This window comes from Vigna radiata, chromosome 8, assembly GCF_000741045.1.
Source record: "Vigna radiata var. radiata cultivar VC1973A chromosome 8, Vradiata_ver6, whole genome shotgun sequence".
In the NCBI taxonomy this organism is placed as follows: domain Eukaryota; kingdom Viridiplantae; phylum Streptophyta; class Magnoliopsida; order Fabales; family Fabaceae; genus Vigna; species Vigna radiata.
Window position 1 is genome coordinate 35617125 of NC_028358.1, and position 23631 is coordinate 35640755.

Sequence of the window (23631 nt, forward strand, 5' to 3'; positions counted from 1 at the left end):
TTTCACTTTTTAATTCATGCTCAAATCTGTCCAGCTTTCACTGGAATGTGGATTAGATTTTAACATTTCATGCTGAGAACACATCCTTAACCATGCCAAGGTATTTAAGTTTGTGTTGGAATTATGATAACTAAGAGATAAGATCATTATATAAATAGATAAATTTTATCTTACAAGTCGATTTTATGAGATTAAGTATAACTTAAAATTCACTTCTAACCTCTAATCATAAAAAAGTTTTTCATTTTATATTTCATCATTTAGTTTTGACTAGAAACTAGTAGGAGGGAATACCCATACGAAAATAGAAGGACTGCTGTGAATGAAAGAAAAAGTCACATAATTTAGCTATTTATTCTGAATCATTATTTAAAATAAATTACAGAGTTTATATTGGAAATATGAGAAGATATCTTATACCACTCCTTATAATGTATATAAACATACTTATCTAGATGTTAAATTTTCTTGTATATAATACTTTAATGTTTTTTTCACTTGAAGAAATTTGAGAGAGAGTAATTGAGTGAATTTGAGAAGATTTGAACATAATTTTTATTGTTATTTATTTGAGTGGATTTGGAGACAAGTGAATGTACATTTGGAAATAAATTTTTTTAATCTATCACGTAAATTAAATCATACACTAATTCTCATAAACTTTAATTCCAAGTCCACTTTTATTTATTTCTAAATCCACTCAAATAAACAACAACAAAAATTATCTTTAAATCCTTTCAAATCTACTCAATTACTCCTTAAATCTTTTCAAGTAAAAAAGTCATAAAAAAGAAATAAAGGACAGAGTTTAATTAATTCTTTCAAAGGTATTATTGGAATATTTTATCCGTCTTTTTTTCTCTCTCTGTGTATATAAAATATTGTGCTGAGTGTCAAATCATTAGGTAGATAAACTTTGATTGGAATTAATTTTGTCTTCTTTCGATCCCAAAACCTCGACGAATAATAGCAAAATTTCAGTTCCTCACAAAAGGAATCGGAGGAAACAATTTCTTCTGCCCTGAGTTTGAACACTGTTTGTTTTACCACATGTTGTCGTTCAAAAGGCCCATTAAGGTCGTCCAGACATAATTGTTAATAGAAGCCATTTTCAAAAAGGAGATACCTGATTTCAATGATACATTGCATCTGTTCTTAACTACATGGAAGCAGTTCAGTTAATTCAAGCATCCGCATCCCTTTCTCTGTTCCCATTCCTCTTCACAAAAGTTAACAAAAAAGAAGTTTGAAATGGTCAAATTGTAGTTTTTTTCTTTTTTTCGATGTTACTAGAAAAATAAAAATAAAAAAGAATTCAACTGAGTCCATTAAATAGAAATGAGAAAATTAAGTGTGAAAGATTTATAAACTTTTTCTTAAAGATTTTGGATTAGAATTTATATCAATTTCTTATATTTGATTCTGATTTTATTTATATTAAATCTTCCTAATAAATCCTTTAAGATTCATCATTAATACTGATATTAGAAGTAATTATTTGCCTTAGTGAAAGTAGTGGTTTATCTTGATGAATTGTCTTGAAGATGACCTAAAATGAGTATGATTTGAGTGTAGAGAACTAGTCGAGATAATTCACTTGTCAAGTGGTTTAACTCATCAATATTAATCTATAGACTTAAATCTTTATTATCATATCTCAGTAATTAATATTAATATATAAATATTACAAGACAATTTCATTAAAATTCGGAAATGATAATCAAGATCAAGATATTATAAGATACTTTCAATAAATTCAAATATATTTATATAATATAAGTCATGAATTTAAAATCTAAATATTAAACAGAACTTTGAATCATAAAAAATAAAAGAATTAATTTTCAATCACAATAAAACCATTTTAACCTATTAACATCTCGAGTACGCAAATCTCTTTAATTAACCACAATAACGTTTAAATAATATTTAGATATAGTAAATAAATGTAAGTAAATATTATTAAAAAGTAAGTTTTACAAGACCTTGAACAACAGTTACAAAAATACTAAAAAAATAGAGTGACATAATGCTCACAAAATGTGATAATATAACTCTCACATAGGGGATGTTGCTCCTCATGTTAGAATAAACTACATTACTTTATTAAAGAACAATTCAATTTGTCAATCTACAGAAAATCATGAGTCATTTAGTTTAAAAAAAAATGCAGGAAACAAGGATCATAATTATCGAACCTTGTGAACCCACTCATGAACACATCTGAGAGTGATCATTTTATATCCCAAACAAATAGCATTTTTGCAACTCTCTCCTGAATTGAAAGCATGAACCAAAATCTCATATTATAACGTTCTCAAGTAAAATTTACAAGTCACAGGTGATCAAATGAAGCAATGTTTTTGCTCACGAGAAGTCGTCCATTATCCGCATCATGGCAGTCAACCAGACAAGTTTGATGGAATAATATTTGAAGACTGCACCTTATCAACTACCAAAACTGTATTTAGTTCTCATCTGCCCCCAAAATTGTTTGATGGATGTAATGTGTAACAAAAATAAGAGTGTTTTTGTCCTTACAATCATTATTTTTTCATCCTTTCTAACTTCTTCCAAGTTCTAGATTTACATGCTAATAGAACAACAAATCACCAAATCATTATACCTTTTTGTTCTCTTGAAAAACATTCATTAGCATCTTTCCAAGGCCAAAAACTTTTGAAAGTGCTGATACTAAACAGGTGTCAGGCCATTATTTTGGTAGTACCAGATGACTATGCATCTTTCGTCACAGTATCTCCTGGAAAACAAAAGCAACTTAAACGCCAAAACTCAAGACATAATACATTAGCTGATATGCATAGATAAAGCAGATTGACCACGTCTAATCTGTGTGATTAATAATCTCTAACTACGATTGAAAAACATCATCTTTTTACTACAGCTTTACACGATATCCATGTTATAACATTTTTGACGCAAAAACATACATAGTAAACGAAATGTGTCTTAATGCTACGTCACTGTCAACTACGCAGCCACATATGGAGTCAAACTGGGATTCACTATGGTCAAAATTGAAATATAAAATGATAAGTAGTTTCAAGCGAAATACAGTCTGATTTGAACTCTAATGCTTAGTTTTGGGTTACAGTGTCTACGAGTAAATGTACTCATTCATTTAGCTTCCGTATGATGATGTAATATTGACTATTTTACGACTTAGTGGGGTTTCCCTGTGAGATAGAACTAAATTGCTATTTTGAACTTTTGTCTGTTTCGTTATTTTCTCATTCTTCGTCTTCTTACAATTTGATTAAAAATAAAATCGGCTACTGTTTCCTTCTTTTTCAGAAAGTTAACTTTAACAGTTGACTGAACCGTTTTGCCTCCAGCCCTGCTTTCTCTTTTTCCCCTATCGCTGTTTCTCCATTATCAAAGGAAAATTTCAAATGAAAAGCTAATTCTCTCCTTGGTAGATAATAAGAATAAATTCACATACATTCTTCTGTTTCGTTGAGACATAGCAAAACCATAAACTTTTTTCTTTTTATCAGGGTTATCAATATGATTATGGTCTAAGCCATTATTTTTGGATTTTATCTAGATATATTGAGAAAAAAATGAAATACAGAACTTTAAATATAAAATGTATAGCGGCCATGGCATGTAACAAATTATATCCATGGTCCTCCAACAATAACATTATCAACTTCCTTGATATACATTTAACATAAGAATGTGAAGGAGGTTTAGTTCACTTTTTCCCCAATTGAACCTCGCTTAATCAAAAGGAAAGATCTTTTCGAGAAGGCACAATCTAATTATTTATTATAAGGAATCAAAAAGTTTTAAATGGAAAATAAAACATGTATTGTAACAAGAACATAAATAATTTAATATTTGTTTCTCCTAAGTAATTCAAAGCATGTAAGGCCTAATTGAACAAATGTCTCCATATACATTTCTAAAATAGAAAAATAAAAAAGAAATGTCGTTATCCATATTAGTTTATGTACAAGCTAATTTGTAAAAAAAATCCCATAGCTTTTATAGATTCTTGTACTTAACTTTTGCATAAGCTAATTTTTACTTATAGAGAGTCATTTCAGTTTTTCTTCTTATTTGTCTTGACAAGAAAGGTTTATGCAGAATCTTACACAAATAGGCCCTATTTAGAGTGTAGTACATGCAGCTGAACCAGCTCCTCAGGAAACTTGTTAGGAAAACCCTTTCTAGAGAGACTATAAGCATAACGACAAGAAAGAAGGTTCATTCCCTCGAATAACAGATCATGTTATAAGCACATTGATACTCCTAAAACACAAAGGATTGGAGTAAAGGCACAAATTTGGCCCCTAAGTTGTCAAATGCACAATGCCCAACCAATAGTTCAAGCACAGCTAACACAAAACCGTATATAACAGGGAAAATGATTGTAGGAATCTATAAAGCAACCTAACGGTGAAAATAACTTGAACAAAAAATTGGTCCCTTCCTTTTTAATCCACCAAATCACTTTCCACATAAACAAAGTCAAATTGCATTGCCTCACTCAATAGATAGAGTCTAGAGTAGGGTAAGAGAAGTAAATGAGTTACCTGGTCCGGCATGTGGAGGAGGCGGCGCATCACCATATATGGCTCTGAGCCTTGCCAGAGGAACCACCGAAGAATCAGTAGAGGCTTCAGCATAAAGCTGCTGCTTCCAGTTCCAAATGGTCCTTCTAATGGACTTGTTGGATTTGGCTAGAGATTCCTTCTCAGCCTCAAGAGCTTCAATGGTCCATTGTTGATTCATAGATCTTACCGCAAGGATTCCAAATGAAGCAACCAGACAAACGTTGATCAATTTGTTGTTGTTTGCAGCTCTCGCAGCTATGTCCGCTATTCGGTTAACAAACTCCATTTCTTTCCCGAAATCAAATCAAACCCTAAAGTAGAGGCATTTCCGAAAAAACCCAAATTCTCAACATAATAAGCGAAGATTTTCGAGAGACACAGAACATCACAATCAAATGCCAAAACTTAAGGCCTAATTGCATCCAGTGATATTCTATTCCAATTTCAAAAGTATCGATTTCATTGTTACCCTAAGTTTTATACGTTTAACTAGAGCATTCTTTTCTTCTTCAAATTAAAAATATGTATGTCGTAACAAAAGAAAATGAATAATATGAAATCACAAAAACACTAACGTACCAGAAATGGCGGCGGCACCAGCGAGCGGCACCAAACGAGTGAGACGGGTGCTTTTATCTCACGAAATAATAACATATCAGAAGCAGGAGTAGTTTTCGTCATTTTAATTTTTTATGTTATTTTAGTGGTATTTTATTTTATGTTATTTACGTCATTTTAGATGTTTATAATTTCTTTTCTGTATATTAGTTTTAGTATTATAAGCTCTAACTAAATTTGAATTATCTTTAATACAACTAAAACATTAAAAGAAAGCCATCGATTTAAAGATAATTATCTTAATATAAATATTTTACTATTAACTTAAATATGTTAACAAATATTTTAGAATAGAATTAAGGGTTAAATATGTTTTTAGTCCCTAAACTTTCGGACGATTTTGGTTTTAGTCCATTTTCAAACTATGGTACAATTTAGTCCTTCAACTTTAGAAAACTCTGGTTCTAGTCTTTTTTACCAATTTTTTTAAACTTTATTTGTTAGTTTCAAGCACGTTTCTTAGTTAACATTGAAGCAAAAATGTGTCAAACAGTGTAAACAATCCAAATGCTATAATAAAACGTGTTTGAAACAACAAATAAAGTTTAAAAAAATTGGTAAAAAAAACTAGAACTAGAGTTTTCTAAAGTTGAAGGACTAAATTGTACCATAATTTGAAAATGGACTAAAACCAAAATCATCCCAAAAGTATAGGGACTAAAAACATATTTAACCCTAGAATTAAATATAACTAATTGTAAAAACTAAAAATCGAGAGTTAGAAAAGCTTTAGAATTTTAAAATAATAATTATTTACACATATATGTCGTATTTACAGGAACTAAAACCTTATTTAAAAATGTTTTTATATGAGTTTTCCCTCTTTTATTTGTATCGCTGAAACAAAATATAATAATTTACCTACTGTTAAAAATTAGTTCATTTTTTAAAAACAATGATACTAATATTAATAACAACTATAACAACACTAATATAAATAAGTACTAATAATAACATATTTTATAATAACAAAATTCATATTATTGGAATGAAACTGAAATCGTATAAAAAAATGTGACCTAATTTTCAAATTTTTGTAAAAATAAAGACCTCTTTCTAAGTTTTTTCTCGTTTATTTTTAATTGTTGCTTAATTCTTTTAAAGAAATCTAGAAATACAACAAAAGAATGACTTTAATTTACGTTGTTTTATTTTTATATTCCAAGAAATACATATTGTCTTCAACTTTAAATTAACTAAATTTTAGGTGAAGAAGAAGAAAAAATAATAGAAAAACAATTACTATTGGATTTAAATAGAAGCAAATTATTTTAAATAATTACACTAAACAGACAAAAGAAGTACGATTATATATTTTTCCAACAGTTTAGTATTTTCATGTTATTATTATATATAAAATATTTCTATTTAATTTAATTTTTTAATAATGGCCCATCACTATGAAAAAAGGTTTTTTAATAGGTAGGAATCAAGCGTGATATAAAATTTACGGCAACTTGTATACATACTTAATCAATTGAACTGTTGCTGTTCAAAGGATTATCATCAATGTCACTTTCAACACTTAAATCAAATTCAACCACAAGAGAACATAGTAAACATGTAACAACTAAAACTATACATGAGGGACAAAAATTTATAACCACATTACGACATCGATTATCAATAGTACACAGTTAAAAGATTTTTCTTAAAAAAAATTGTCTATTACATAAGTTTCTTATGTAAATAAAGATTTTAATTAATTGGTTGGTAAAAAAAATTAGAAAATTATAATTTCAGTAATTTTAAAAATGTTGACGACAATAAAATATATCCTAGATCTTAAAAATGGTAGAAAAAAAAAAAACTCCTACAAGGAATCATTCATTTCATAGAATATTTAAGGAGGGAACTACTTTTACTACTATCAAACTTAAGAAGAAAGAATTTTCAAGTGGTAAAAATTTGAAGACAAGTTCTTTTCAAGAAAGAGAGAATGATAGAGAACTATCTTTTGTTTCAATACAGGAACAACTTGTGGAAGAATGCTTACAATTCAAATGACATGAAGGTTATGGTTTAGAATGCAATTATAGAATAGTTTTAGACAATTAAAAGTAATTGTGATTTTTTTTTTAATTTCTATTTTTGAATTTTCAAATTGTTTTTGGGTTCGATGTCTTTAGGGTTTTCTTTTAAGGTTTCTTAAGTGGCTTAAACATTTGTATCTACATATAAGGACATCAAATATATATGTAGACACCTTCGTTGGTCAATATATGAATTTTGAATTTACTAAGAGAATATTATCTTAATTTTTGTCATAAAACTTTCATTCTTATCAAAGCTGAACTTTTTTGTGGTGAATATTCATTGACTCCTTAATCTATTAGATTGTGACGTTTCCTTACTCTAATTCTTATCAAAATGGAAATCTTTGTGGAAAATCTTCATTAACTCATCAATTTGTTAAGTTGTGGCATCTTATGTCTTAATATTGTGTTTTTTTCCAATTTATTTTTGTTTGTACCTTTTGAGAATTCAAATTTATAAGCAATCATACCTTTTCATGAATAAAATCTTATGATTTGACATTAGAGCGCATCATTTAGTACCACACAAGTTGCTCGACATGCACGTAAAGAACTCTAATCAACGATCATAACACACCTTATTAATTCTAAGGGTGTTGCTCCCTGCACCTCCCCACAATGCTTCCTGTACCTCCTTCTTCCATTTTTATCCTTCACTGACGGATGTGATTATCCGTTGGTTTTTAAAACGGATATCACCATCCATGACCCACATCCTCACATCACATAGTTTTGCAAATGTCTCATACCTCCCATACTTGGACTTGCCGGAGGAGTACAACAACACCGTTGTATAACTCTGCTTGATGTCAACTTTGGGAATCTTTGTAGGCGACCCGGCGAGTTGGATGAGCGCATCGAAGCTAGTCACATGGGAGTGTGCCTGAGAGTGGAGGAACACGGTGAAGAGGTTGAGGTGTTGGAGCTTGTCCCTGCCATCCCTCCATGAATTGTGCTAACATCCCTGCCATCCCTCTAGTCCTTCAAACTTCTGCCTTCAGGCCGATGGCAACGTCATGGGATGCCACTGCCGCCAGAGGAAATCACCCTTTTGATTATTCATTGTGTCAATTGAAGAGTAGACGCTAAGTTAAAATATACCTCCGTTTGACATTTGGAAGTGTATAAATTATTTGGTTCAAGATGCTTTAAATGTTTAGTTATTTGATAAAACAATTATTGTTTTTGTTAAATCTATATAAAATATAGATATAATAAATAAAATTGAATAATTATTTGCGACGAACATGGATACGCAGGTGAGGGGTGTAGGAGAATTAAGATTTAAATAAAATAAAATTAAATTAAATTAAGATAGAGTGTTTAAGAATAAAAAAATAGTATGAAGGTGGATGAAGTATTTGGGGAGGTGGAGAGATCATCACCCTAATTTTAACCGAGCTAGAGATTCATCTTGAGCTCTTAAAAGTCACATGCAAGCTCAAAATTTCCACATGTAACAATTTTTTAAAAGACAAAAAAAAATGACAAAATATAAATGTACTGAGTTTAAGATTCTAATCGAGTATAATTATAGACTTAGGTGACGGAAATCTTATAACGTACTCTAATCTTTAAAATGGAAGATATAATTAAAATAAAAAAAAAGTTTAGAAAAATATTTAAAAATATACTAGTTCTTGTAAAATGAAACTGAATTAATAAATTTTATGTATTTATAATCTCATTTCTAAATAATAAAATAATTGAGTGTTATCTTTTAAAAACTAATACTCTTAATAAATCCTCAAAAGAATATAATTAGTAAATGAGTCTGAGTCCTAAAAATCAATATAAAATTAGAGCTATTAGAATTTAATTAAAAAAACAATGATATGGAGATAATGTATAAATTTAAAGCAATTTTGTTGTTATGGTGTCCTTTGTTCTTGCATGCGCCAACATTGACGAAGTCCTATTCTCAATCATCGATGTTCCAAACATCTGCCAACAAGTTATTAAGACAAATGCTGTACGAGTTTAGGATTCCTCAAAATAATATAAGAAAAACGAGAAAACTACATCTCTTCTTTTTTGTTGCACAAAAGGAAAAGAAAAACAGAAATAAATCTACAAAATGCAACACAAGTTAATTTTACTAATTTCTCTTATTTTATTCTCTCGTTCATCACCTATTTATTTTCGTTCCAACAAACAAAGCGTGCATTAATTTTGACATTTTTTTTTTCATTTGTAAATTTTGAATTTAAAACATCTGGACTTACGACTTATTAAAGCATATAATTAGTATAAAATTATTAAATATGAATCCGAAATAATCTTATATGTATATATATAATATAATATAATTATATAATTATATTAAACACCCGTTAAAAGAAGCTCATAATTTAATTTAATGTGTTAGTTGGCTCCGAAGGTAAATTATTCATGTCAGACATGGTAATCCAGAAATAGGAGAGGTGGTGGGGCAATGACACCCTTAAAGTTTTAGGAATAATGAGAGAATGTTCTCATCTTCTTCATTTTTATAAACACATTATATATTTATATTAATATAAAATTGATCCAGTCTGATACTAATATGAATAATTTTTTTAAATCGAAATAAATTATTTATTATTATAATATGTATATTTTGGATTTAATTTTAAATATCACTTTGTAACAAAATCTAAATATCACTTGTATGGAATCTTACTGTACTAATCCAAATATAAATTCAGAAGATTTAAATTAATTTATTTGTTTATTGCGATTCATAATCAGAAGTTGTTGTAAATGGATGTTTTAAAAACACAGGTTAAGTAATTAACATTATTTTATATTAAAAACAAAATTTATTACAAAGTATAGAAGAATATGCTTGTAATTTCTACGTCTTCTATCAAAAAATTAGTTTCTTATTCAATACCCCGGGATTCTGGTTAGTATTTTTTCCATTTTATAGAATTATTGAAATTTTACTGAAACAAAACTTATTTATATTGTTTACAGAAAAAGAAAAATAAAACTTTAGTTGAACCCAGTTTGTGTTATATAGAAGGAGATTAAACTTTAATAAAAGGATATTAATGGTAATATATTATATATAGGTAAAACTTAATGTGATTGAGTTATTTATTTTTCTTCACACCAATTTTATATATTTCACTTACATTATTCCTGCCGTCTAAGCTAAGAGGTTATAAAAAGAGAAACAAAAGCCTTACTCAAGCTCAAATCCAAAACCTCTTCTAAAAAAATAATGTATAAAGTTTTAACTTATAGCCATCAAACAAGTAAAAAAGTTAAAATCAAACCAGCTCATCATATTACTAATACAAGTATGTAAGTTTAAATTTATGATTTTATTATCATTATCATCAAGTTGAGTCTATATATTAATTATATTATATTTTTCATTTTGGGAAAAATTCAAATCTGAATAACATCATGTTTCAGTGGTAGAAGTATAAGGATGAAGAATTCAAAACAGTGTGCTTTTGTTTTTTGTCATGTGTACATATTATACCACATCATTCTATTCACATCAAATTCCAACCTAAACTACTACATGCCAAAGAGAAATTACTTTATAACTTAACAATTTTATAATTGAATAAAATAATTACGGTACTTTTCTTATAGAAAAATTATGTCTTTATATAGGAGTTCTTTTGTGAACAAATAATGCAGTAACAGAAGTTAGTAAATTAAGCAAAAGTAGTTGAACTTTGAACATGGCAATGGCTGTAGTATTCACGTGTTTCTTTGCAACCCTTCTTCCTCACCTCACAAATGCAGCATCGTGCCAATCCAACGGCGCACATTCACCCGCAATCAACCCCGCGGGAACGCACGCTATCCTCACCGTGAACGACTTTGGTCCCGGTGGGGACGGCGGAGGTCCATCCGAGTGCGACGGGAATTACCACCCGCTTCCTCAGAGAGTGGTGGCGCTCTCCACCGGATGGTACAATGGCGGTTCACGGTGTGGGAAAACGATCAGGATAACGGCGAAGAACGGGAGGAGCACGGTGGCGAAGGTGGTGGACGAGTGCGACTCGACGCAAGGGTGTGACGAAGAACACGCGAATCAATCGCCATGCAAGACCAACATCGTTGACGCATCGGAAACTGTGTGGAATGACTTACGGCTCAACACTGATGATGGTGAAGTAGCAATCACGTGGACCATGGCATAGAAAAACAAAAACTCATCATCATGTTACTGCATCCATGCCTTTTGAATATTGATGATGAGATATAATAAAAGAGGTTAGAAAATTCCACAATGAATATCTAGAAAAATAAGCATCCCCACCATCTCCAATTATTAAAAACAATTGACTTTATTTCTATCCATTAAATTAAGAATTCAAAACTAAAACGTTTTTCTTTGAACAATACAACACTAAAATTTTATTAATATTTATAATAAACACTCATAAATAATTTTAAGCAGAACAAATAATAATCGAGTCTACTACAACTTTTTTAGATAAAATGGAGTTAAACTAATTTTTTGAGAACTGAAATGTATAAGTGGAAATTAAAAAAAAAAAAAACTCTAAATTTACTTTATTGTATTTTCCACTACTGAAAAAACGCTGTTTAAGGTCAGTTATTTTGATCTTTTAACGTTAGATCCTGAATCGACGTCTATTCGAGTGACGTTAAATGAGACGTCGTACCTTATAGGTCAGACGTCGGACTATATAGGTCAGATATCTATATAGACGTCATACTCATAGATCAAACGTCTAAAATGTCTCCGTATTTGATAGGATCTTTCTATGCTTGAGGCCTCTCGAGTTGCTCCTAGGTCATGGTGATTCGAGTTTACAATTTTATATTTTAGTTGAAGAGAATGAATTGTATGTTCTTATTTTGTATTGGACGGTTTTGATAATGGAATTGAAGGAGTGCAAAACGTAAGAAATCGCCGTCCAAGAATGCTGCCTAAGGACATGAGCAAAACTGCACAAAAACTCAATGAAAACGCATTTTAATCGGTTCAAATGAAAAATAATTCATCAAAGAGTAATGTAATCAGAGTAAAATTAATTTTAAACGGTGCCAAAGTGAGAAAACGAACCTGAAAAACGTAGCCTGTGCATAGAAAACGCGAGGAAGATGATGAACAATGAGTGCGCGTAACTACTGCCTCACGTTCGCAGTGTTTTAATGCAGACATTTAGATGTCGGTTCCCCTTATAACAAAGGTCTAAAGTGCTTTAGAAGTCGGAGTGGCGAGATCAGACGTCTAAATGGAGTTAAAAAGTGACTTTTTAAATTTCTGGATTTAGGGTTTAGATGTCGGTTCCCAGAGTAACAGACGTCTAAAATGATTTAGAAGTCGGAGTGACGAGATCAGACGTCTAAATGGAGTCAAAAAGTGACTTTTTAAATTTTTGGATTTAGGGTTTAGACGTTGGTTCCCAGAATAACAAACGTCTAAAGTGCTTTAGAAGTCGGGACTTTCCCAACTGACTGACGTCTATATGTGTGACAGGTAGATGAATAACCATTAATTTCCGCCATATAGACGTCGGGGCCCCTCTTAACTAACGTCTATATGACTGAAAGAAATGACTTTTCACCCACCTACATATAAACGTAAGTTAGGAGGGTCCCGACGTCTAAAATATTATAAATGTAGGGGTACCTTCTAACTGACGTCTATATGACTAACTTATTTATAAAAATACCACCGGTCATCAATATACGTCGTGCTTACCCTTAACCGACGTCTAAAGAGTGACGTTAAATAGCATTTTTGCACTGGTGTTCATTATTCAGTGAGTAAAAAAAAAATTAACTTCATGACTATAAAACAAACAAAGTTTAAATAATTTAATGTTGTGATTGATGCCATAAATAAACACAAGATTGTAGATACATCTTGAATCAATGTACTTGAAGATATATAATTAATAACAACAACAACATATATATAACAACAGCAGCTTTGTTTCCTTTGGTTCTTAACCGGCAAGAGAAAATGAAATTTTTAAAGCTTCAATCCTTTTCGATAATTTCTAATCACCTATTTTTATAGTATATTGTAATGGAAGGTTCCGAGATTGAGTCATTCGGAATATAAAATAATGTTAACAAAATCGAATCAAGCAGAGAGAGATTTTGTTTTAGCTGGATTCTTTCTGTTTTTGCCGTCTTCAAATATCTTTACACGTTGAATTTTTATTTTATTTATTAATTTCACTATATTTGATAAGTGTATGTATATAGTAAATTAGAGAAGGCCACACATAGTTTTCCCCTGGGTTGTAAAATTGAAAGTGTAATATAATTTGTAGCCTGACTAATACTCTATAATCAAATAGGGAATATTGATAAGTTCTTTTAATAATTTTTTCATAACAGAACATATCTCATTACTTTATTAGTTTATTTAAATTTATGTTTAAAAAAATATTTGAAATGGATCAAGGTCGTAAAAAATTGTCAAAAGATAAAGATTTTTTTCCAATCAAATATATAAGACTCAATGAAGTAAATAAGTGACATATTTAGTTAGGATTTTAATATTTTAACAACATTTTATAAATTTTTTTTAATAATAACACATGTGTCACCGTTTCATTCATTTATTTGAATTTAATTTAAAAAAAAATATTTAAAACAAATGAATCATAAACTATCATGTATTATAAATTATGACGTATGTATTGTTAAAAAATATTATTAAAAGAACTTTTTTTTCATTTAATTATTGAACAATGGCAAATATTGCGTTCGTCATTTTGTTTTGCTTACTGAATGCGACAATATTTCTCAAGCACGCAGCTTCATGCAGATCCAACGGCGCTCATTCCCCCCAAATCAATCCCTCTGGAACGCCTGCCATTCTCACTCTCAACGACTTCGGTCGCGACGGAGACGGAGGGGGCGCCTCCGAGTGCGATGGCAAGTTCCATCCGTTGCCGCAGAGAGTGGTGGCGCTGTCCACCGGATGGTACAGCAACGGCGCACGGTGCGGGAGAATGATCAGAATCGAAGCTAGAAACGGAAGGAGTACAGTGGCGAATTTTCTCAAACTGTCTACTACGTCAATACTATCCTTTTCTCTGTAAATACAACAAATAAAGCATAAGAACATCCCAACTCAGAGATAAAATGTTTCTAAAATATAACTACAGCTTGTGAAGATTGAACATCCTAATTATTAATAGAAATATTAATAAAATTACTAATTCATGCTCTCATGATTTCAGCAACCCAAAATTAAGGTATAATTAACATAAAATTGAATCAAATACACCATAAATAATTGCAACCCAAAGCAACATAAAATCTAGTCAAATTTTAAAACAATATTGTAAATTCATACTGCCATTATAATCTAAACCAAGATTGTAAATCTCAAGATTTCTTACACTATTTTGGTACAATAGTTTTCGTTTAATGAAATATCTTAATTTTAAATTTGTATATAGTTATAAAGTAATTAAATATTTAGTAAATAACAAAATAATAGCTTAAATTAATGATTTAATTCTTTGAGTGATTCTAATTTATTCTGTAATTAAATTTACAATTTTACTATTTTTACACCGTGTAAAAACATAAGTTGCATATTATGTAAATCATTCTCACAACATGTAAGTACAAAATACTTAACTATAATTACTTTAGTGAAAATATAAAATTAAATATCGAACCAAAATTTCAAATATGATTTTAAGTTTTTTTTTTTAAAAAAAAATCAGCTAATGTGTACAATTTTCAACTTAGATAATTATTTTCTGATGTTTTATAAATTCAAAGGAACGTAATTAGTTTTAGTGCTTGATTAAGTATTATAAGAATTAGATCACTAATGTAAATGAAAGGAAAAGAAGATAAATGAAATATTAAAGTGATGACAACATACATTTTTGACTGTTTGTTTCATTTTAGTTATATCATTACAAAAGTTAATATTACTTTGTTTTCACCTCAAATACAATCCTATGTTATTCAACTTATATATTATCTTTGATGGTGAATAATCTTAACAAAATGTGCTTAGTATCTATTCTATATAATCTATAACTTATAAATAACATGACATCTAAATATTTACTATATGTCATAGTTGATTGGATCCTCAGCACATTCTAAAACAATTTACTCGAAAATTGAACAGTCATTAATTAAATAAACGGACTAATTGGTAGGTAATTTATTTATTAATGATTAAGAACAATGAATACTTGAAAAGAGTTATAGGTAAATATTTACAAAGAGTTATAATAATTTAATTAAATATTGACAATTCACATAACAAAGATAAATTGGGCCACATGCTTTTTTAAAATTTTGTGATCGACAATTGGGTTGATTAAACTATAAAAATATTTGATATTTTAAAAAATGTATAAATAGTTCACAATGAGGGAGTTTCGATAAATTCTAAACAGATTCGGCACTATGAACAACACTGGGCATAAGCAAATCCTAATTAACGTTATAAATTATGCTAATCAAGTTTAAAACAAAGCAAAAAATTTACATGTTACTGATGGCCGGTTTTACGTAATTTTAAAGGTAAATTTTAAAATAATTTCTTGACCTTTGGAATTTTGATCCTATATTTTACAAACTTTTTTGCAATTAGTGCCCTGTATTTTTTTTTCTTTAGTAACTTAATTTTAATTATTCACCTTACTTTTTTACATAACTTTTATCTCTTAATTTTTAGTTATATACTACACTTGTTTTTAATTTAATTATTTACAAATTTTATTAACTGGGTAAAATTAGGAAAACACTATGCTTGTTTTTTTTTTTTTTTTATAGGATTGAGAAAGATAAAAAGGCTAGGGACTTATCACCAACTGTAATTTAATAGTAATTCAATATAAATTTCAAAAATTGAAAAAATAAACAAAGTTGCCGATATAATAATAATTAAAATGTTATTCTTATTAAATCATTTGATATGATTATGAATTTAACACCACTAAAATAAAAATATAAAGAAATCAATGTTAACATACATACCAAAAATAACTTACTCAACCTAAAAAAACATTATCTTTAGAATTGATGTAAAAGGTAAATATTATATATATTATACAAAGAATTTATAAAATATCTACTTTTTTACATTCACCATATTTATAAGAATATCTCACTCAAACTGTATCAACATTTCTCATATATATAAAGTAGAAACTTTATTGTTTCATTAGAAAAATCTAAGATATTTTTCTTCTTTCTTTTCTTTTATATTCTTAATTATTTTTTCTTCTCTTTAAGCTTTTCTCTGTCTATATTTTATCCTTTATGATTTCTCTTAATTTATTATCACTTCATTTCTCTTTTAAAATCAAATCTTATTTTAGAGAACATTATCAAGGAATCAGTTTTTATTTTAGAGTAAGTAACCTTTTATTATGAAATTCTCTCATTTTCCTTTATCTGATAGTTTAACTAATGATTAAGTTTTTATATGATATAATTATTTTTTTTTGGAGAATTTTCGAACAAAATTTAATAATATTATTTAACAACAAAATTTCACTAAAATAAACCACGTGACATTATCATCAGGTATATATGTGTGTTATACAAAACGTCAGGTATATATGTCACTTATTTAATGTAAGATCTTGTTAAACAATGATGTTTAATTTAAAATAACTCCATCGAAAACAACCTTATATGACATTTTGTTCGATGCAACAATGGAATCTAGTTGAAGAGATTTGTTTGATTTGATATTAAAGTGCGATTCTACTTGATGTCTTATGTGTGGTCAAAAGAAGGTTTTGGAAGAAGAAAGAAGAAAGAAAAAGGTTAGAAATTAGAGGAATCTATAAAGCGATAAAACCTATATTACATTACCCTTGTCTTTCTCCATTATATATATATATATACGCATACCATCTCTTCGGTAGCAACCACCACAGAGCGATTCAAAATGAATAAAATTGGTGTGTTCATGCTTTTCTTTTGCCTTACAATAACACATCTTCCATCTCTTACAAACGCAAAGCACAAATCCAAACAACATCATCGTCAACATCATCATCGTCATCATCATCGTTCCCCTAAGTACGTACCCTCTGGAACGCACGCCATTCTCACCGTCAACAACTTTGCTCGCGGCGGGGACGGAGGGGGCGCCTCCGAGTGCGACGGCAAGTTCCACCCGCTGCCGCAAAGAGTGGTGGCACTGTCTACCGGATGGTACAATCACGGCGTACGGTGCGGGAGGATGATCAAAATCAAAGCGAGAAACGGAAGGAGCACGGTGGCTAAGGTGGTTGACGAGTGTGACTCAAGGCGTGGCTGCAAAAACAACATTGTTGATGCTTCCGAAACTGTTTGGGAGGACTTGAGATTGAACACCGATGATGGTGAAGTTCCAGTGAGTTGGATCATGCTGTAAACTCATTCATCATCATCACAGTAAATAAAATAAATAAACGATATGAATAATAATAATAATTATTATTATTTATTTATTATGATGATGATAATAATAATAATAATAATAATCAATATAATAATAATAATGATAAATAATGATGATGATGATGAGAGACATATGTTTACTATGTGTATTTGGATAAATATAATGCTGTTCATTTCATATCAACCACAATACGTATCGTATATATATATACGTCTTCAACTGTACTTGAAGATGACATCAGAGTATATATATACATTAATGATATATATATATATATATATATATATATATATATATATATATATATATATATATATTCACTTTGCTTTCTTCATCCTTCTATATGTGCAACTAGTTTCTGGTTTCATTCATCAGTTTTCCTGCATTTTTTTCAACTATAGTGTAGGAAGTAATTACAGCACCATTTTATGTTTGATTTTGCTGCAGTGTGCTGGTTAAATATCTCATTTAACAGAGAAAAATCTTATCAGAAACTGGTTTTTGAAATTACTAAATCTCATGTTTTGGAAGGTGTGGAGATATACATGTTTTACCTAGGTTTCCAATTATATACCTATCTTTGGCTGATAAAAAGAAGAAAAAAAAAACTAAGAGGTGTTAATATATACTTAGCAAGATATTTAAAACAAACCTATAAAGCTCACAATTGTAATCTTGTTATAAAAGTATATTGCCCTCAAAATTTAATATATACTCAATCTGTTTCTATTTATAATTCTCTTTCAAGTATTTCACACTTTTTAATAAAATTAATTAAAAATAATGTTTTGTCCGTAATTTATATTATAGTGCTGAAATTATCTTTATTATATTTATAAATTTGATGAATGAAGTTATGATATTATTATCTTTATTAAAGCTATTATATTCTTAAATTTAGAAAGAAAAACATTTATGTTATAAAAATTTTCTAAAAAAGATCTTAAAAGTAGGTTCAGGTAGTGATTAATTTAACAACATTCATAAATTGATTTTTTAAATCATGGCTTCCTTGAGAGGAGAAATCTTAAACATGTAGATTATATTGGTATAGGCATAGGTAAAACCTAATTACGTTATTATTTATGCTAGCCGCCACATTGAGCGCACAAGAATTCAAATGCCAATCTTAGCCGGTTTTACCTATTTAGATTTATACAGAAATTTAAACTAACATTTCTTTTAATAAATTAAGATAATCATACTATATGGAGTTTGAGAAATATAGACAATTACAAATTTAAGCTATGTTAGACTTAAATCTGGAGTTCTTTTGGAGAGATTTACTCTGCAAACAGAATATATATATATATATATATATATATATATATATATTTTGAGTAGTTAGCAGGAATTCCAATATTACTGTATAATATCATCTTTGCATTTAAAATTGAAAAATATTTTTTAACACACTTAAATTTTTTATATTTGTTATCTTTTTTTACTTTTATTTACTTTTTTTTTAAAATATAAAAATTTTCATTTTTATCATTATTTTATTTTTATATTTTGTGTTAAATGAACGTAAGAATATTTTATGATATTACTTTTTGTAAAGATTTGAGGGTGAAAATGTGATTTTACAAAAATATGACCTTACAAACTACTATTAGAGGAGGATAATAATATTTAGACAACATTTTTTTTTTACAATATTTGAACATTGATTACGTGTCAACCTTTGGTCAAAAATTACTCCACAATCAATAATAATAATCATAAACATTATTGTGGAATAATTTTTGACCAATCACATATTGACACGTAATCAATGTTCAAATGTTATAAAAAAAATATTGTCTAAATATCATTACATTTAGTTGCTTTTGGTTGAAGGAGTTCGATAGGTTTAAGAATGATATAGGAGTCATATGGTGAAGAACCTATAACAGGAATGGTGGCTCGCTCTGTGTAGCTACATGGTAACCGAGGATGCAGCCTCCATGGACATTTGAGAATTGGAGAATCAGTTAAGGTTCTGTTTGAATCGGTTCTTAGATTCTGTGAAGGAAACAGAATCGGTTTCTGCAAGAAAAACGCATATTAAACATCATTTTAAGTTTACTTGTAATCAAAAATTGTTGAAAAAAAAATCAATTTCTTAATTTAGTTGCAGTGGATAGTCTTTAATTATTTTTTAACAAGAATACCTTAAGTTATACAACTTTTTAGGTAGGATTTTAAAGAATAAAATTACGTGAATTTAAGTTAATTTTATACATTAAAATATATATTTTTAAATAATTATAACTTATTTAAATATAATTTTATATTATTTTTTACATCAAAGATAACAATCTTATTTTTTTATTTATTATTTCTTTTAACTTATAACATAAATCAAATAATTCACAAATTTTATTTTTAAATACATTCACTTTTCCTTTCAAATCTCTTAAAAAAAATCATATAAATTTTATTCTCAAATCAATTCAAATTCACCCGTTTAACTCGTTTGGAAAATAATAAGTCTCATTCTTGTTTCACTTATTTTTTTTTTTAAAATTTAATATATTTTGTTATTGGTTATCTCGACTAATTAATATGCAATATATATATATATATATATATATATATATATATATATATATATATATATATATATATTATATGTGTGTATTAAGGATGAGTCATATAGATTTATGTGATGTTGAGTCATCAAAGTCAAAAGTTTTATCATACCTAATAAAGTTTTACACGGAAGTTGAAACCAATTATATTTATACACAATATATTAATTCTCTCTTAATCCATCAATGTTTTTTAAGGATAGATATGTATGACAAAGTACAAGTTAATGAAACAATATTTCAAAGTGATGATTATTAAAAATACACACAAAGAGTGATATAATATATATGAATAATTTAATTACTTCATTATTAGTATTATTATTATTTGTTACAAAATTAAACATACTAATTATGATAATATGAAATTAGACATTGGCTGGAGGGACTTATATACTGTGTATATGCTAAAACTTGTACCTGGTTTATTAAAAGTCTCCCTTTTCATAAAAGAATATAAAACTATTAATAATATAGTGTTTGATGAGTTAGTTACATTGAATTTCTTTATATATACATAAATTGTGTTCAATATCTTTCAATTTAATCACATTCTCTTATATGGTGAAGGATTTAAAGGAAAATAAAATTTTAACACCATTTTTTGACACTATTTTGACACTGTACACGTGTCAAAATGTGATTGGACGATTTCAAATTAAAAAACAAACTTTGGTTTTTTTCTTCCAAACATACTCCTGACTCAACTTTTTTAATTTGAAATTGTCCAATCACATTTTGACACGTGTGCAGTGTTAAAATAGTGTCAAAAAATGGTATTAAAATATCATTTTCCGGATTTAAAAATCTGATGACTAGGAAATTATTTGATACCATAATAAATATGGCTAGTGAGAGTGTGAAATTGGTAATCATGAATTGATATACATGTTTAACATAAGGTGAGAAAGAAAGTGATTGCATAGTTGGAGGAATAGTGTGAATATGTGTTTCACACTAAACACTAAGTTAATGAAAACTAGAGAGAATTTGGAAGATGGAATGGTGAATTGGTAGAGCTTGAAATGATGTTGGCATGGACTTGAAAAAGAGAAGCATGAAATGAAATGGTGGATGACGGATGAAGATGATGGCTACGTAAGCCTACCGAAGCCTGTGGCTATCTTGTTTTGAGTAAGAGGAAAATCCAAAAAGGTTGACCGATTCAGCATATGGATATATATCAGTCAAAAAGTTAGAAGAAAAGTGCACCCAAAAGATCTTTTCTTAATTGTTTGATAAAGTATTAATTATGATGTGATTAGCATTGTTGTCCACATAAAACAAAGCATTGGTTAAATTGGTCGGTAGTGCCTAACAGCCAACACAAACTCAGGATCAGATCAACAACGACAATTAGTTTGGTTCGCACTAAGAGAGTCCTAAAGTTTTTGACATAGATGTCTTTGCGCGTGCCTTTGTTTTTCTGACATTCAATGGATCACCAAATTCTTATCTCAACCATCCTAACTTAAAACGTTTCGTTTACATAGCATTTCCACCAGTCCTCTGTTTAATATTCATTTCCTGTTTTAGGAAAAGACCTAACATACAATCAGTTGATTCCAAGGTCCGAAACAAACTTGAGCTGAGAATATATTGAATCATACAAAATATCAAAATGTATGAAATACTGTCACGTTACTTTGATTTTGTGTATTGTAATTGTAGTTTTTATTTTTAATTATTCTTATTGAAGTAGATTAACCTATTGTTAACATGTATAATCGAACTTTTATTGTCATAAGAGAGAAAGTGCACATGTAAAAACTTTGGTACTTCGGTCAATAAGAAATTTTAGAGTGATTATGACATGTGAGATGTACACATTAGTGTAGTAAGGGAAAAGACAACGGTTATTTTCACCAATAGATAGCAATTCCTGAACCGAGGCATATTCAGGCGAGGCAAAAAGTCGGGTCAGAATCGAGGCATAAAAGGATTTTGTCTCGGTTCAAATTAACCGAAGCAATGAAGTTTTTAAATTTTTTAGTTTTTTTTCGAAGGACTTTATGTCTCAGTTCCATAATAATTTTAAAAATTGATTCATTATTAATTCCTTATTATTTGCAAACCTTGTGTCCTACTCTCTTCCATCCAATCCATAACACTTTTAGCTTTCTGGTTCCATAATCTAAACTGTCCCATTCTTCATTCAAACAGTGTTCACTCCAAATGATACAGATCAAACAAAAAATAAGTAGAATTAGGAAAAGAAACGAATTAATCATCACCAAAATAAAAATTTATCGCTTTGATCACCTCCTACCTATGTTTTAGTCAACGACGATGATAGTGAGGACGACAACAACAACGACTATGAAGGTGAGAACGACAGGGATGAAGACAGCACAAAAACTGAACAAATTGAAGCGAAGCGACGATGACGAAGGCAACACAAATAAAACGGAGGACTCGCGGTGGTGACGCTGGTGGAGGTAGTCCTTGGGGAGAACAACAGTGGCGGCAAAAACGAAGCAGCAAGGTGAAGAAGCAACAGAATCATGCGAAGAGAAAGAAGAAGAAGAAGCAGAAGCAGAAGCAGCAGCAGCGCGAAGAGAAAGAAGAAGAAGCAGAAGCAACGACGCCAAAAGAAATGAAAAGAGCTAAAAATTTTGAACTTAATAAACGATACTACCTCGGTTGTCCAAAACACCCGAGGCAATAGATCCCTACGACATTGGTTATCCAGGAAACCGATGCTTAAATTGAAGCCTATATGCCTCAGTTAGACAAAGAACCGAGACCAAATTAACTTTTGACACCGGGTCTAAAGAAACCGAGGTCGTAGCTCTTGGACAAAACGAATAGAACTTCAAAAAATCATATGGTGCAGAGGTGGCAGAGGCTTTATGCCTCAGTTCTAAGGGGAACTGAGGTAGTATGAGTGAGTTGACGTGTGGAAGAAGCGTGTTCAGTGAGTTGCAGGTGTGGCAGAGGCTTTGTGCCTCGGTTCTAAAGGGAACCGATGTAGTATCAGTGAGTTGATGTGTGGCAGAGGCTTTATGCCTCGATTCTGCATGCAATCGAGGTAGTATCACCCTTTCATAAAATTGTCAGCCCAAAAGCCTGATGGGTAGGTGGGTTTTAGGCACCGGTTCTGCATGCAACCAAGGTTGTAGCTCTGTCCTGCTTCGGTTTTGCATGCAACCGAGGCCTATAAGGTCGTTTTAATTACAAATATGTCACTACATTTTGATAAGTAGCGATTTGATGTAAAATGAGATATATTGTGCGAGTTTAAAAGCAAATATTGCACCAGTAACACCCTCAAATAACATGCGTTTATAACTTTTTTAAGCTTGAGTAATAGGTTCATGAGTTATGTTATTGGCAACATATTGTGTTTATATAATAAAAAATTATATATAAATATATATATTCTAATTTTTTTATTTTAAATAAGCTAATATATCACATCATCTCATACTTGAATTATTTGTTTATTA

The 23631-nt window shown here is 29.4% G+C and overlaps 3 protein-coding genes across 3 annotated transcripts; 2 read left to right on the forward strand and 1 right to left on the reverse strand.

Moving 5' to 3' along the window:
• Window positions 1-2280: 2280 nt before the first annotated feature.
• Window positions 2281-5251, reverse strand: LOC106771103. Its single transcript, XM_014657007.1, has 3 exons — window positions 5163-5251; window positions 4563-4894; window positions 2281-2761 (listed from the first exon to the last, which is right to left on the reverse strand). Exons 2-3 carry the CDS (start codon window positions 4867-4869, stop codon window positions 2736-2738), a joined length of 333 nt encoding a protein of 110 aa, XP_014512493.1. The 5' UTR covers window positions 4870-4894; window positions 5163-5251; the 3' UTR covers window positions 2281-2735.
• A 5669-nt stretch (window positions 5252-10920) lies between these two features.
• Window positions 10921-11443, forward strand: LOC106770586 (ripening-related protein grip22-like). Its single transcript, XM_014656385.2, has one exon. It carries the CDS (start codon window positions 10921-10923, stop codon window positions 11383-11385), a length of 465 nt encoding a protein of 154 aa, XP_014511871.1. The 3' UTR covers window positions 11386-11443.
• Window positions 11444-17111: 5668 nt separating this feature from the next.
• LOC106770588 (ripening-related protein grip22-like) lies at window positions 17112-17582 on the forward strand. The gene has a single exon (XM_014656386.1). It carries the CDS (start codon window positions 17112-17114, stop codon window positions 17580-17582), a length of 471 nt encoding a protein of 156 aa, XP_014511872.1.
• The last annotated feature ends 6049 nt before the right edge of the window (window positions 17583-23631 follow it).

Bases quoted from the DNA above. Each gene is read 5' to 3' on its own strand.
- LOC106771103 (XM_014657007.1), bottom strand. From the start codon at position 4,869: ATGGAGTTTGTTAACCGAATAGCGGACATAGCTGCGAGAGCTGCAAAC. The intron at 2,762-4,562 runs GTAACTCATTTA...TTTGTTTTCCAG, and splicing joins TCCTCCACATGCCGGACCAG to GAGATACTGTGACGAAAGAT.
- LOC106770586 (XM_014656385.2), top strand. From the start codon at position 10,921: ATGGCAATGGCTGTAGTATTCACGTGTTTCTTTGCAACCCTTCTTCCT.
- LOC106770588 (XM_014656386.1), top strand. From the start codon at position 17,112: ATGAATAAAATTGGTGTGTTCATGCTTTTCTTTTGCCTTACAATAACA.